Raw genomic sequence first — 17,385 nt, 5'->3', positions numbered from 1 at the left:
TACAAGGTGGAATGGGTGAGGTTGGGATGAACAACAGGAAAGAAGGGGAAGTCATTTTAATTACTTAATCCAAGACGTTTCCTCTGGATGCAGAATAAAATCAGGAGAAGTCATTTTAACAATAAAGATTCTTGCTGTGAGACTCAGTTCATGGAAATCTCCTGACAAGTTATCACAAGTATATTCAGGCCAAATATGTAAAGGTGTTTAGGCATCTGATGTGCAGATTAGGCACTTATTGCGATTTAAAATCCCATCTAGGTGCCTAATTCCCATTGATTTTGATGGAAATTAGGTGCTTTTGCAAATCCCAGTTGGGGACTATCTGCACCTTAAGGAACCTAAATATCTATTAAAATTTGGTCCTTAGTTTTTAAACTCCAATAGTTTCCACTGATGGGATTGTGCAACGTAACAATGAATTAGCGCTGAGATGGAATACACTTGCTAACCCTATGATCTTTTATGTTAAACTGTTTTATACTCCTAACATACAAGCAATGTGAAATGTAGTTACCACTTAACATTTACAGGTTTTATTTTAAAGTTTCAAAACACTTAAGACATATGCAGAATAGGGAAAATTTATCAAATAGTTCCAAGCACAAGAAAGGCCCATGGTCTGGTTCTGCTCCTAAATTAAGTGGGCTTGATTCTACGGCTTTTATATTTTATGCTGGTGTAACACCATTGGATTGTTACGTACTTTGGAGTAGCACCAATGTAAAATGGGAGTAAAGTTGCGGTAAATAAAACAACCTATGCTTTATCTTCACTAATGTTATAAAGAAGCAGTCTACGGTAAGTCTAGAAATGCACTGTTTTATTAAATTAATAAGAAAAGCAAAGGTCAGATTTCTACCATTTATTAGACATTTTCAACTTCAAACATCTGTTATAAACAAACACAGTCATTAATTATAGTAACAACGCAACCCTTAAAGTTAAGAATTTTAAAAATTCAATTTACTTCTTATTTCTGTTCTTTATTTACTTCCCACATTTCTCTTAGATTGGCTAGTGAAATGCAGTAATGTCAGTTAACCTTTATGTATATTCAATTTCACTTTCAGGTTGTTAGTGGTGCAGTGTTTAGGTTTCAAACACTTCAAGGTGATGTTGGTTAATGATTTAAAAAAATTGTATAACTAGTACTAGTGATCTCAGGTTTTATAGAAGTTAGTTTTTACAATGTGAATTTTGTCCCAATTTTGATGACAGTGTCCCTTTAAAGGTATTGGGCGGTAATGGGTCCTTTTGTTGGCAGTCTCATCAGAAACCAAGGACTGAATGGGCAAAAGGATTCTTTTTTTCTATTAGAGAAGTCTGAATTACCACTGCCTGTGCTGTACCTTTTCTGTTAACAAACAGAGGACTTTTATTCTACAGTCCTGTGAGTCCAACAACTTTTAGGAGTATTAAATTACCGTGAATATTTTTAAGTGATCATTTGCAACAGAGTTGCTAAAGATTGTAAATAGATTTGTCTACTGTTGTGGATTAAAAATAAATAATCAGAAATCAGATTCACTGATCGTCCAACCTGATGAAATGGACATCTATCTAGGGAGCTGCCATGGGAAGAATGATGTAATCTAATTCAGTGCAAACTAGCCAAACTATTAACATTTAGACTCTTGCTTCAGTTGGAAAAAATAACTCTAAGATTTGGTTCGCACAGGGATTAGCAGAATAGGTCAAGTCAAAGGACAAGTCCACTTTTAGTTTAAAGATTTGTGCTATTAAAATGAATTCTAAACTGATGTCTGCCTCTCTCAAGCATAGTTATCACCAGAGAGACCTCCTGGGTCTTCACTAAGAGTTCAACACAGACCCCTAAAAGGAGGCTTCTTATCAACTTTTTATTAGATTTATAATCCCCCTTGCCTTACGATCCACTGCTGGCCCCTTCCTTATCCTGCCTATTATAGCAGTACTGTCAAATTCATGACTACACACATTCTTACCAGTATGTCACATCCAAAAAAAGCATGTAAAAAGTAATTGTAAGTACACAAATAAAGCAGACTTGTAGGTTTTTTAACTAATCTCATTTTTATATGGCTATCGTTCTAAGTGCCTATTTATTTGTCTAAAAGACATTCACCAACCGCAGACCCTGGTATTTGTTTTTGCTACAATACACTACATGTGCAAATTAGTTGGAAGATTGTTCATGTTTGGTTTTCATTACAGTTTGCTTGCTTTAGTTTAATAGACACAAAGGAACAAATTTTCAAAAGTGGCTTTTATTTGTGCACACAGAGCCACACGAGAAGACCTATGTGCGCGTGCACACACACACTCACATATACAAGTACTAGCTCCTCTTTGTGTCTGTGATATAATTCACACACGAAACCCAGTGGGTTTTATGCAAATTTTATCACTTGTGTATACCAAGTTGTGCACACAAAAACAGAGGCCAGGTTGAAAATAAGGACGACATAAAAGGATTTACAGATGTGAAAACAGGCTTATCATATTGACTCTCCTATACACATGTGAACTTTTGGAATAAGACAAAGAGGGTTTACTTCATTTTATATTACAATCACACAGACATTTTTCTGTTTTCCCTATTCTCACTTATGAACATGCACACCACCCCCCAAGCCCTAAATGAAATAGTACTATAGGTAGAACTGGCAAAATCTATTATCTGAACACTATTTAATATCGGATATCGAATATCTGAGACCAATTTTCGGCTGCAGCCAAGCTGTGATTCATGCAGGAACAGGGATGAGAGACAAAAGTGGGTTCAACACGTTTTTGTACCTCCTGTATTTTTAGGCCATCTGGCTGCCATTTCTACCCATGATGTAAATTAGACTGTTGCTCTGGTTTTAAGGAGTGTGTATACCCCAGAATGTAATCAAGCTAATTGCAACCATATTATGTGCATTCAGCCACCTTAAATTAATAAAACAAACACCACATAATTGTTAATTTAAAAACAGGCTTTCAGAAGCAAAGGTTCTGAAAACCCTGGGTAACCAGACTACACTCAGGATTGTGAGGGAGAGCAGTATAGGACTATTCTTGCAGCACTAGGCCACCTGAAGAAGCCCTCTCTGCCTCAATTATTCCCCAGGAGTTACTTCTGCCCTATTTATGCTGCTGGAACAGCGTAAACACTCTGGAAAAAAACATCTCAGCAAACATCTAAAAGTAGGGTTTAACAACATTTCGCTGAAATGGAGATGAATACAGTTTGTCCTTGTCTACATTTAAACCATATTTAGCACCAGTTCAGCAGCAAATGTTGTTAACTGTTGTCATTAATAGTTCCATTTTATCATGTAAACAAGGCCTCAGTTACACCAGCATAAAACTAGACTATCTCGAACGTATACTGCTATTAACTATACAGAATTTTGTGGAGTATTTCATATTACTCACAAGCAGATGCTAGGCATAGGCAAAGTCAAAATAACACAGTACAGTAATCTATGGCACAGACTATATTATATTAGTTATTAAATTTCTATTCCTCGTTTTTATTAAATGCCACAGGCTGTAAAAAAACCAAACACAAAATACCAATTCTCCTGCCTTACTGAAGATATTTTGTCTTTCTCTGTCAGAATAGACTACTAAGAGCTCTGAATCATACAGGAAGAGTTCATATTTATACCTATTTCTTTTTCTAGAAGCGTGTCATTCAACCACTTCATTATAATCAAATTCCTGAAGCATAACCTACTACTACAGGAAATATTACTACAGGTTGAACCTCTCTAGTCCGGCACCCTTGGGACCTGACTGGTGCCAAACCAGAGAATTTGCTGAACTACGGGAGGTCACTGCAGAGTGCCAGTGGGTCTCCATAGGCCCAGGAAGTAGAGGTGCGGGTGTGCGTGTGTGTGCTGCAGCACCCCCAGGCTTTGCAGCCAGCGTGGCCCCCCCACCCTGGGGCCCCACTGCTACCCTGGATCCCAGCCACCGGCCCCCTGTCCTCACCCTTCCTCCCAGAGCTTGAATGCCGTGAATCAGCTGTTTGCGGCACTCTGGAAGTGCTCGGAGGGAGGAGGAGGAGATAGTAAGAGTGGGGTTGCCAGCGCACGAGAGGCGCGGGGGGAGGAGGGCATACAGGGGAGTTTAGCGCCAGTGGATGCTCCCCGCCCACTAATTTTTCTCTGTGGGTGCTCTAGCCCTGGAGCACCCACGGAGTTGGGTGCCTGTGCTGGACCACAGATGTGGCCGGACTAGGGAGTGCCGGATTAGAGACGTTCAACCTGTACTGGAAATTGTGTGTTTAATCAAGGAATTATTTTGTGTATTAATTTCTGAAAATTTAAAATAGATCAAAGTCCAAACTCTGCTCTCAGCTATGGAAGAGCAATACCAATGAAGTAAATGGAGCTGAAGTGGACGCAGGATTTGGTCTCACATTGTTCTCTCTATGAATCAATTAAATTAAACAAGGTTTGACTCTTAGTAATGTCTCCTCTCTTTTGTTTGCATCTTTAATTCATTTCCTGTTAGTCCTTGCACTCCATCTGATCCAGTAATGAACCCAACATCTGTGGCCACTCTGGGGCATGTTTGGCAGTGTAATAGCCAGCTATCAATCTCTAGTATGGATTTTCCAAGCAAAAATGCAGCACATATTTATGGCTAGCTCGTTGGCTGGCTTCTTTTCTGGCACCACTGCTGGCTATCTCATGGACATGAAATTACCTCTGGGACTGCCCAGAGGTCAGGCAGCTGATTGACTGTCTGAACTGTCTTGTTTAGCTAAAGGTTACTTTCATTTTATTCACATAAGGCCAAATCCACCCTCCACCCCGACATCAAGAACAAATTTAATACAGTTGGATTCTGCAGGGAAGAGAGAAAAGAAACCTTCCCTTAAGGTTCCATTCCAGGGTCTGGATGGAAATATAATCTAGTGGGCAAACTCTTCTGTCACATCCCCTGAACCCAGTCTCTTTGCCCAGCCAGGCCCAGGTTTTGTCCCACTCACTATGATTCCTCATCAAATCGGTCTCCCATCCCTGACCAGCCAGTCCCAGTCTCCCCACTCCTACAGACTCACAGTCTATATTGTATTCCTCCCCAGCTCTCAGGCCCAGTTAGAGTGACCAGATGTCCCGATTTTATAAGGACAGTCCTGATTTTTGGATCTTTTTCTTATATAGGCTCTTATTACCCCCAACCCTGTCCCGATTTTTCACAGTTGCTGTCAGGTCACCCTAGGCCCAGTCTACTTGCCCAGTCAGTCCCAGTTTCCCTCCCCGTAACCAGCCTTCAGTCCCAGTCCCCACCCACAAGCTCCTTGTCCTAATCTTGGTAAAGTTATAACAGGAATTGCTACCAGCACCACCTATACTGTATCTTAATGAAATTCATGTACAACTTTATCATAAATGAAATAATTTCCTCAGCCCTGATGCCTTATGAGAATCCTGGAGAATGAAAAAAATAGCAAGGTCTCTGATTTGAGTAAAATCCAAACCCTGCTTATAACATTGAAAATATAGTCCAAATTTTGCCTCAATTCCTTTGCAGTTGGGGGAGTTGCATAGTATAAGCGAGTTCAGAGTTTAGTTCCATCTGTAACCTAGAAGGATATATTTTTTTCTTTAAAGTTCCTAATAAAAGTCTCCATGATTGACCATTATTTTCAAATTTATTATCTCTTTTCAGTGTATATTTAAGTAGAAGTTTGCTCATTTTCCAGTCCAGATGCTGATAGAGACAAGCATTTTTTTCTGTTCCCAGCTAGAGGTCATGTACAATAAACAAATTTGGTTTAATTAGAATAAAATGTAACTTGCTGTTGTGTAAAACTACTAATAAATACTAATGTGTTTCACCACCAAAATCATATTTGTTCTTCTGGTTGCATATTCCTATCTTGCAGACTTCGGACAGTAAGTGTTATTTTTATATTTTACTTCTCAAAGCATTTAGATAAAATGGTTAATAATAGCAGCTAGATATAGTACTTTGAAGCATTCATTATCAGATAGCTGACTTTCTTGGTATGCTAAGTGCATGAGGTTTTACTTTGAAAATAAGGCTTTGTTTACAGACACATTATTATAATGTGCACTTTGTTGAACTTTATTGTCTAAATATTTCTAAGAAGATTTCTATAAACTAGCTTTTCATGAGTAACCATACACATTTGTCTTTGTAATTTATAATATGTTAATTATTTTTGGGTGGAAGCAAACAGACTGGCTGATAACCCCTTATCAAAATTGTTTTTTTCAATCCAGATACCTACTGCACACCACTACAAATCAAATACGAGTGTAAGATAACACGTATAGTGTGTCATAACACTTAATTTTTCACCTTTTAAAAATAAAATCCTCATGTTTCAGCACCAGGACTCTTAATTTTTTAAATGGAAAACAAAGCTGTGTACAAAATGTTATCTGGCTGACAATATTAAGATTTCTAGGAAATCAGCTGAATTAGCCACTGATAAATTATTTCATTATCATTATGGAAAGCTTTCAAAAGTGCCAGACAAATGCTGAATATTTATAGCTATATTTAAAGGAATTTACAACTAAGATCTGTACAAATGTAGTTTATAGTAAACCCTCATTGTCTCTCGTTTTTACAATCATTATTGCCAAATGAACTGGTGGAAGCGTACAAAAATCAACAAAAACCTAGCCAAATATTTTAAAACATATAAATAAACAAACAAAAAAGTGAAACATAGGGACTGTCACACCAGAGCAGATCATTGATTCATTTAATCCAGGATTCTACCAGATAAAGAACAAAGATCTATATCTGGCTGTGCCAGGGTTGCCGCCCCTAGGTACAGGTCTCTGTCAGTATGTTGCTGTCTGTGGGAGTCCGAGGTAGTGGCTAAAGAACACTTCAGTCCTACCCTTTACAGCATGTTAAGATCCAAAGGAAACCAGGAACCAAAAAAACCACAACTCAAAACAGGCTGAATCCAACAAGCTTTTTTGGTGGGACCCCTTCCTTCTGTTCAGGGCTTGTCTCAAAACTCTATATTTTCAGCTGTTCCCCCTGGGCCTGGCCGTCCCTTCTGGCAGGGGCTTACCCTGCTGGCAAGCTAGCTCATGCTCTGGGCTGCAATCAGGCTCCTCTCCCATCAAGAGAAGCTGCCGCTGTTCTCCTTCCTGGTTGGCCCTGAACTGCATTAAGTTCTCCTCCTTTTAGCTCCCCTTGCCGTGCCTCACATTTACTGTAGGTGTATGTGGTGGGGCCATCTGGGTCCACAGGCTCTCCTTACCATCTCCTTGTCAGCATGGGACATACCTGAATGTGAACCCCTTCTTTCACACACCAACACATGCACATTGCACATGCTTGCGCACCCCCCTCCCCAATATACCAATAGTTCTTGATTGTACAAAGCTTCATGGGGAAATATTTACCAGTCCCAATCTATTCAAGCCTAGAACTTATGCCCTCAAACAGGAGGGAGACTCCTCTTTCTTTGTAGAGGAATGTTCACATATACAGTAAGTTGATATATCCTGTATGAAAATCTAGAGGAGAAGACAAAGAGGAAAGTACGAATTGGGTTTGTTTCTGCTTTGTTTATTTGCTGGGTTTTTGTTTTTGTTTTTTGATCTGGCTTCCTTTGTTTCTGTTTATTAAGTATATCTGAGTCAAGAAATAGGTAACTGGAACGCTGGACTAAGCTGCTACCTAACTTTTCTCTCAATTAAATTGCTGGGTCTTCCGTCTTAGCTGTCTTATATCACTGGAACTACATGCAGCAGAAAGGACTGAACTGCACTCATGTCAAAGCTCATAAAAAGCCACCCAGGGTTGCTATGAGGCACTGTTAGACATTTTATGTAAATTCATAAAGGAACCATTTCAGTTTTGAGAGGTTTGCCCTATGACATGCTTCAGGAAGCCTTGGAATGTGAGTTCTCTCACTTTTGAAATACTACCCACATCATTGCTAATAAAACAAAAGCGGATATCACAGAATGGATCCTCTATTTCATAATATTATCCATTTTCCATATTTCTCTATTTTTGTAATATTTAATATCTGGGATCAAAGCATATGTATAAAAGCACTTTAAAGTTAATAGATGGTTCAACATATTATTTATTCTGGTATTTTTGATAGGCTGGTACTTTATGTACAGTTGGATAAAAAATATCTGGCTTAATTTTCAATGTTTGTCTTTCATTATATTATATTCTCATATGCTTATTTTATAGCCTACAATTAAAGAATATATTATCATAGCAGCGTATATTCAACTGATTGAAATCACCTCCTGTGAATTGTAGGTGTTCTCTAGACACTGGTCTTTTTGATTGAGATCAAGTGAAGAATAAGTTTAATATTTGATACATCTGCTATATCCTGCAATGGCAGTGGATAGATTTGATAGTCTCTTCCATCTTTAACTTCTGTTATCTTATTTACATATGTAAAGAGGGTAAACAGAATAGTTGAATATGTCAAACTACACTATACTTCCAAAGCATAACAGCTAGATAAACAAATAAGAGATTTCTTTCAAAGAATTTGGAGATAGCTCTAATTTAAATAGCAAGTATATTTACCTCAAGCATAATCAGTAACGTGTATTCTGTGCCATAACCCAAATGCAATCCTCACAGCCAGCGCTGGCAGCACTGGCTTGCCTTCACCTAACCCTTGCACTCCTAGAGTGCAAGCAGTCAAATTTATGGCAGATTCCTCTGTGTGTTTTACAGGTGGAAAGAGGATTCTTGCATCTTCTCCTTTCCTGCACATTTGCACTGGAGAAGACATAATTTGGCCTATAACTTTAAAAGATACAAATATAAGAATATTGCCCAACATTTCCTAAAAAGGATGGTTCAATTTAATTTAAAAGGTCAAAGAAGTTCAAAAAGACTCTGAAGAAACTTATCCAAAGTATAAATTTACACATGGAAGTAAAAACTTTACTATATACTCTAAAGTTTTACACTCCAGAATTCTCAGATCCTGTCCATTATCCTGTAGCTATCTGATATAAATAAATTGAAACACTTTTCTCTTTTTAAACCATCATCTTATCAATCATTCAAGATAGTATGGCTTAGTGGATAGAATGCTGAACTGGGGATTCAGGAGACCTAATTTCTATTCCCAGCTCTGCTATTTGCCTGCTAGGGTATGTCTACACTGCAGCAGACACAGGCCTCCCATCCTATACAAACGCTAGCATGCTAAAATTAGCAGTGTGATGTTGTAGCTTGAGCTCTCTAATCTTGGGAATCAGGTGGGCTTCAGAGCCCAAGCTCCAGCCTAAACTGCAATGTCCACACTGCTATTTTTAGCATGATCACTTGAGCCCTGCTAACAATAGATCAAGCCCTGCTAGTGTGAGTCGATCTACCCAAGCTGGGAGGATCACTCCCAGCTACAGTGTAGACATACCCCTGATGACCTTGGACAAGTCACATCACCGCTCTGTGCCTCAGTTTTCCCATCTGTTAAATTGGGATGACGACACTGGTCTCTTTTATAAAGTGTGTGGAGAGCTGTGAAAAGTACATCAAGCTACAACACTCACATGTCCAGAGTCACCAAATGACACACTATTTTTAATAATACTTAACTCTTGCAGGTCTGAAATTACATTAAAGGACTTTTGGATGAGAACCAGGGTAAGACTATGATCAGAGAGTCTGTATAACCATTTTTATGATTGTAACAGAAATGCTCTTCAAATGCTTTTCAAGGAACACAGGTTTTACCTCTATTTGTATAATTTTTGAAATCCTTGAAAACAAGGGAGTCGATTCTGTACCTGCACCTCTTAAGAAGGTGCAGCCGAGGTAGGGCAGGGTAAAGTACATTAATAAAAAGAATCCCCAACTGCATCTCCAGAAAAGCTATCAAAATCCAAATAGAGGCAACGATTAATGTATTTTTCACACATCCAGCTTTATTGAAATCTTGTATTTCTGAGTCACTGTCTGGTCAATTCTTTATATACAGACTACCTTGAGATAATGCCATTTTTTCTGGTACGTACAAATTAACATTGACCAGTAATTTCTGATACAAACACAATTGAGGACCGCACCTTAAGGCAATGCTCTGTGTAAATTTATCCTTTCCCTCTTGTATGAAGCACCGTATTTATGTAATTCGCCTCCCCACATCCCAATTTGTATTAACGGTACTATGTTTTTCTGATGGACTGTGGTTTATTTTGGCAGCTTTCCTGCCAAGTAATTGACTCTTGGTTTCCATGACTTGTGATCTGTATACTTCCTAAATTGACACTATAGGATAAAGTACAGGCCAAGTATTCCAGTGTAACTGAGAGTAGAATTTGGCTAGAAAGCTTTCCAGCAAGAGGACAAAAGTTTGTTTGGTTCAAAAAAAGAAAAAAAAAAAAAAAAACCACCTTTCTATACTACAAATGAGGAAAATAAATTGTAATTTGATAGCTGCTGAAATATAGTTCTTCCTTTTCTGATTACCTTTTTTTTAGTGGATAGAATGCTGAACTGGGGATTGCCTTTAGGTCACATCCCTCTCTTTTGATAAAATTACATTGAATTTTGTGTGGTAATATATAAACTGATAACAGTGAAAAAAATCAAGTCAAATGATGCATTTAACTTCTGTTAATATATTAGCTTTCATTATGCCACCTTCTGCGATTTAAATCATCTTACACTGTAAACTAACATTATCAGAATGTCAAAACTTATTGACTTTGTATTGATACAACAGCCAATATTAACATTACTTACTAAATCATTATTTTTGTCAGACTAAACAGAAAAAAATACATGGGAAAAACAGGCCCATAGTTCATAAATGACTCAAGCATTCTTCTGATGCATACATCTCCAAACTATGCATATGAACAGAATGTAAGTCTCAAATATTGCAAGCAATTTCAAGCTGGTAGCATGTTTCCTGTGAGAATAGTTCTTCTAAAACATATTTCAAACTATTTTGAGAAATGTTTTCCCTTGAGAGATTATTACTGTAGTCATGAAACTAAACGATTTAGAACTTTATGCTCACTTCCACTTCAATGATCAGAGAGAAACCAAGAAATGTGGGTCTTACCAGCAAAGGTACAAAATGGGGAAAGATGTCAATAAGGCATGGTCTCAACCTTCCTTGAAGAAGTGCCTTTGTGGACATTGTGGCTGAGATGTAGGCAGTGTAGAACTGGGGACTGGTTGCTTTTCCACCAGATTCTGCTATCTCAGTCTAGGGAGTACAGCAATTGAATTGCTGTTGCATCACCGAGATGCTATGGAAATAAATACTTTATAAAATGCGTAAATTAATAAAAAGTCAGTTTTTTCACTGGACAAGCCACCACCACCAAACTTAAGATGTTACTGAATGACAGAAATTAGAGAAGGAAAAGGTCTGCTGTATTAAGTTACCTAGTCCAGAGGTTCTCACACATTTTCATGTTGTGGACCACATCTGAATAAAAAAATTGTCTTGTGCAACATCTCCCCTCCCATTTGTATAAGTTCCCTGTGCCAACTACATCAATTACTTTTGTGGGAAAAGTGATATCAGGAACGCATACGTGTATCTTTAGCTGTCTTTTAGTCTCCAGTGTCCAGTTATTGGCCCTAAACACTGCATTCATTTCGCATTGGTCTGTAAGACTAATATATTTTCTCATGCTTTTCCTGAGTGGCAATGATAGTTTATCTTCGGGAATACCAGTGGGGATCTACTATGGCAACTGGTGTGATGGCTTTTATGGAAATCAAACAATGTATAGCGAATAGAACAATTTTTCTTATTTCATTTGGGAAATATAAGAGAAAAAGGAGTGAAAAAAATGTGACTGACATCTGAAATTTTACAGTGTGGTCCTTTGAAATTAAACCCCATATCCTTTTGTCTGATGTGCTCTTTACTCATTTCATTGCAATATAACAATGTTGAACCACTGTTGCATAGCTTCAATACGATCATTTTCAGGTGAGCAAAAATTAAAAAAAAAAAAAATAAGGCTGTGCTAAGGTCTCTCCCTTTAAAAGGAAGTTTTCTGAAACTTGTGGGTCCTGGAAGTCACAGTACCATTTCTAAGGAATTTTGCCAATGACTTCATTCAATAGGAGGAGGACAGGAACCTAAATGATGAAGTTCCTTGGCTTTGTGGAATAGGTAACCAAAATAAATAAATAAAATAAAATAAAATAAATATTCCCCTCCTCCCCCCAAGAAACCAACCCCACCCACCACCACATAGTGCTACCTTTTTTTGTCTAAGCAAGGCTTTGTTTAGTTCTGGTGAGCCCACCCCCCATGAGCCTTCTGTCTTTAGTTCTGATATTTTCTTAACTGTTCATGTCAGGTCCCTCCAAAGACATTTATCACCTCTTAAAAGGCTACTTTCTTAAGATCTTGAAAAATGAGGTCACTACCAGTATCAGAAATATAAATTATGTCATAAACTGATATTGCTCCACTGACATCAATAGACTGGTGCCTATGTACTGCAGCTGAGAATCTGGCCCTGAATCTGGAAATCTGAGCTACACCTCTACCCCAATATAACGCGACCCAATATAACACAAATTTGGATATAATGCGGTAAAGCAGCGCTCCAAGGGGGTGGGGCTGTGCACTCCGGTGGATCAAAGCAAGTTCGATATAATGCGGTTTCACCTATAACGCGGTAAGCTTTTTTGGCTCCCGAGGACAGCATTATATCGGGGTAGAGGTGTATATGCTATGACTACATCTGCATTAGGCGATCTCTTATTCAGGTAAGCAGAACTTGGCAAAAGTACATATTTGAGACAGTAGCTACTAAAGGAGTGAAGCACATGTTTCTGATGTTATAGCAATGTGAAGATATATCATTTGCATCTCTCAACCAGCTAGAAGAACTGTGGCTTTGAGAAAACTGTTGTTTTCTTTTTTTAAACTGTTTGACTTGTACCATCCCTGTGTGGCTGTCTAGAACGCTAGAGTAGCTCACATTCTGCACTGGAAATCCTTGGTAGAATGCACAATTACAGATGAGTATGTTTGAAAAAAGGCTTTCATGACTGGATAAGATTATGAACATTTATCTTTCCTTCACTGACTCTTCTCTCCCCTTCTCTAATCCTTTCCTTAGCTGGGTGGTACACGAAGCAGTTTCATGGTAAGGAATCCTACTCGCAACAGCTGCCACTGCACAGCTGCTTCTGCTGTGTTGGGCTCCAATTGAGCAGTATTTCACTAAAAAGGGAACTAGGTGATAAAGGAGATTAAATTAACACTAAAATTAGATCATCCTCATTTAGAGTATCCAGCAAGAAGAGAGAGAGAGGAAAAAATACAGACTACCAAAGGAAAAACACAGACAGCTGATCTGAGAAGATGACAATAGTGAATGGCTATTTGGGAGGCTGCTTAACTATGGTGCTCAATGACAGAATGTGTAATTGTTATAGTTGCACATAATAGTATTTAATTTTAGCTTTTTTTCCTTTAAAAAACCCTAGAAATTACAGTAAAAACCCAACTATGTTAAACAAATGTCATTTCAGTTGGAAAGTCAAGCACTTGAAAATTGTGTCCATGCAATCTCAATTCTGCCCTCTTGCATGTACAGTATGAAAGAGTCTGTATTGAGATGATCACATACTATTTTTTCTACAGCACTCCTATCTCATACAGTGCACAGTGGGACACTCTGGGGGTAGGATTAAGGTTGCATAGGCAATCACAAATCTGGCATTTCATAACTTTCAAGTGCTTGACTTTGCAACCTAAATTTCTTTTAACATAGTTTCTCCCCCACTCCTTATGTCATTAATTATTGTTAGCTGCACGGTTTATAAAGGTAACAGTTCTGGAAACAATGTGTGTTCAAATGAATAATAAATTGAAATAAAATTAGATTCTGGGATATGTTTTCCCATGTAGCAATACATTAAAATGCATAATTATCCATTTACTTGAAATGTAAAGACAACTCAGAATATAACTGGAATAAGAACCTACCGTTTTGCTGATGTAACTTGTGCTGATATTCATACATTGCAGCCCCTCACTATTGCAGCAACCTCCACATCTGTAGATGGATACACATGGGGGTTTAAAGAAGGTGTTTGTTGTTGCTCCAAACTCTTTCCCCACATCTACACACACCTCACGTGGCATGCACTGAGTTTTCCTCCATTCATTATCAATACCTGCCAAGTTATAGGGAAGTTCATACGTTATAATGCAGCTAGTTAAAATAAGAACAACATCCCACCATAGATTAACAGCAACTTGCTTATGTTTGGAATCAGATTAGCATGTGACTTCGTATATTTAGATTCTTGAGTCAATTAAATACACATTTCTTTAGAGAAACTGAATTCTCTCTGCAGTAACTTTCCTGAATCCCATGGCAGTGCTGCCAGGGAGCAGAGCTGCAGTGGGGACAGAGCTGTAGTGGAACCAGTGGGATCCTAGTAAACATCTCCAAAGTCTAGGCAGCTCTCAGGATATCCAAAGATTTCAGAGAGATTTCCATGTAGAGTTTCCTATCCCTATGTGGCAATATCTGCAGAGGAGAATCATCTGGCCTGGGTAACCAACACTTCAGGATTTGGACCATACCGTATGTTAAAAAGTATGTTTGATTTGGGTCTTGTACTATTAAGATGGTATTAAGGTAATTGGATGTTCATTTACTTTTGCTAACTACAAAGTGCTCTATCTATGCTTTTCCGATGCAAAAAAACAAAAACACAAATTACCGGGTAATATTTTATACCTTCTTCATTAAACTTAAATTCTAATTAGGCTAGACCCTTAGTGATTGGATTTTCTGGCTGGGCATTTCTGCCAAATTACAATTGTGCACAGCTCAGACCTCACTACTAAAACGTGATGCAACTTGCCTCACCACAGCCCCGTTTCTCTGTCTTGGAGCCAACTTCTGTTAGGTTGCTTTGTGGCTCAAAGAAGAACTAACATTACACCTGTTATCTAATCAATTCCTCCTATAACAATTTAATTCAAACCCACCTACTCTATTGTAAATTTTACTCTTCCTCTTATAAGTTCTACATCTTCCCACCAAAAAAAAATCTATAAAGTAGGGCTGTCGATTAATCACAGTTAACTCATGTGATTAAGTAAAAAAAATTAATTGCAATTAATCACAATTTTAATTGTACTGTTAAACAATAGAATACCAACTGAAATGTATTAAATATTTTGGATGTTTTTCTACATTTTCATCTATGTTGTATTCTATGTTGTAACTGAAATCAAAGTGTATATTATTTTTGATTATAAATATTTGCACTGTAAAAATGACAAAAAATAAATAGTATTTTTCAATTCACCTAATACAAGTGCAACTTACAAATGTACATTTTTTGTTATATAACTGCACTCAAAAATAAAATAAAATTTTAGAGCCTGCAAGTCCACTCAGTCCTACTTCTTGTTCAGCCAATCGCTCAGACAAACAAGTTTGTTTACATTTGTAGGAGAGAATGCTGCCCGCTTCTTATTTACAATGTCAACTGAAAGTGAGAACAGGTGTTCTTGTGGCACTGTTGTAGTTGGCGTTGCAAGATATTTACATGCCAGATGCGCTAAAGATTCATATGTCCCTTCATGCTTCAACCACCATTCCAGGGGACATGCGTCCATGCTGATGACTGGTTCTGCTCGATAACAATCCAAAGCGGAGTGGACCGATGCATGTTCATTTCATCATCTGAGTCAGATGCCACTTGCAGATTTTCTTTTTTGGTGTTTCAGGTTCCGTAGTTTCTGCATCAGAGTGTTGCTTTTAAGACTTCTAAAAACATGCTCCACACCTCGTCCCTCTCAGATTTTGGAAGGCACTTCAGATTCTTAAACATTGGGTCGAGTGCTGAAGCTATCCTTAGAAATCTCACATTGGTACCTTTTTTGCGTTTTGTCAAATCTGCAGTGAAAGTGTTCTTAAAATGAACAACGTGCTGGGTCATCATCCAAAACTGCTATAACATGAAATATATGGAAGAATGCAGGTAAAACAGAGCAGGGGATGTACAATTCTCCCCCAGTGAGTTCAGTCACAAATTTATTTTACTCATTTTTTTTAATGAGCATCATCAGCATGGAAGCATGTCCTCTGGAATGATGGCTGAAGCATGAAAGGGCATATGAATGTTTAGCATATCTGGCACGTAAAATACCTTGCAGAAGTGCCATGCTAAAAAAGTGCCATGCAAATGCCTGTTCTCACTTTCAGGTAACATTGTAATCAAGATGCAGGCAGCATTACCTCCTACAAATGTAAACAAACTTGTTTGTCTGAGCGATTGGCTGAACAAGAAGTAGGACTGAGTGGACTTGCAGGCTCTAAAATTTTACATTGTTTTATTTTTGAATGCAGTTTATTTTGTACATAATTCTGCATTTGTAAGTTCAACTTTCATGATAAAGAGATTGCACTACAGTACTTGTATTAGGTGAATTGAAAAATACTATTTCTTTTGTTTTTTTACAGTGCAAATACTTGTAATCAAAATTAAATATAAAGTGACCACTATGCATTTTGTACTCTGTATTGTAATTGATATCAACATATTTGAAAATATAGAAAACATCCAAAAATATTTAAATAAATGGTATTCTATTATTGCTTCACAGCGTGATTAATTTTTTTAATTGTTTAACAGCCCTACCATAAAGTAATTTATTTTCAGGCAGAATGATTAAAAAAAAGAATTATGTTAATGTCCATTAATGCTTCAACTGGTCTGTTGTAATATTATAAACATACTTTACACAATCAAAATAAGCCACACCCAGGTGTGCAGTACTTGGCTACTCCAGGTGGTTGAAGATCCGTTGCCATGAGCCTCCCCATTATTCTGGGTTATTGCTTAATTGAAGACAATCAGGAGGAAAAAGACAAATATTTTCTCCTCCCTCTCCCTCTCCCTCCCCCCAGTGGGGACATTCTTCGGGAGTCACCTATTACTGCCTTCTTACTTCCTGCAAAGTCTTCAAAGTCCCAGCATAGCAGAGATTCTTTCCACCTGAGGACTTCTGGATTTAATTTCAAATATCTGCTGTAATGTACCATCTGAAAATGGTGCAAACACTTCCTTCTGCATCAGTGTATACCTCATGCATCCCACTGAGTTCACAAAACGTATATCAGAAAAAAATAGCCATAAGAATTAGTTTCTTTCATTATGGAAGTGTCTAAAGCAGTCCTTAATTTGTGCCAGAGCTTGCCAGGGCTGAGCCCCGGCACCTGTAGGCTTGGCAGTTCATAGCCCTGGCACCTCTGGCCTTGCCACGTCAGTTATGAAAATAAGAAAAATTGCTGAGCCCTGGCACCTCTTTAATTACAAATTAAGCACTGGGTTTAAAGATCCTAACTGATGCATTAATACAAATCAAAGGCCTTAGCCGTTTTTATTTTCAGTGCTTAGATT

General features: G+C 37.9%; 1 protein-coding gene across 2 annotated transcripts in view; it reads right to left on the bottom strand.

Moving 5' to 3' along the window:
* VEGFC (vascular endothelial growth factor C) overlaps positions 1-17,385 on the bottom strand; it is a 134,575-nt gene that overhangs the window by 20,884 nt on the left and 96,306 nt on the right. For both annotated transcript variants that reach the window (XM_054029984.1, XM_054029985.1), the window contains exon 3: positions 13,946-14,136. In XM_054029984.1, coding sequence (XP_053885959.1) covers positions 13,946-14,136 — 191 coding nt within the window. The remainder of the gene's footprint in view (positions 1-13,945; positions 14,137-17,385) is intronic.

The sequence above is a fragment of the Malaclemys terrapin genome, chromosome 5 (assembly GCF_027887155.1).
Source record: "Malaclemys terrapin pileata isolate rMalTer1 chromosome 5, rMalTer1.hap1, whole genome shotgun sequence".
Taxonomy (NCBI): Eukaryota; Metazoa; Chordata; order Testudines; family Emydidae; genus Malaclemys; species Malaclemys terrapin.
This window is presented reverse-complemented; position numbering and strand designations above follow the sequence as displayed.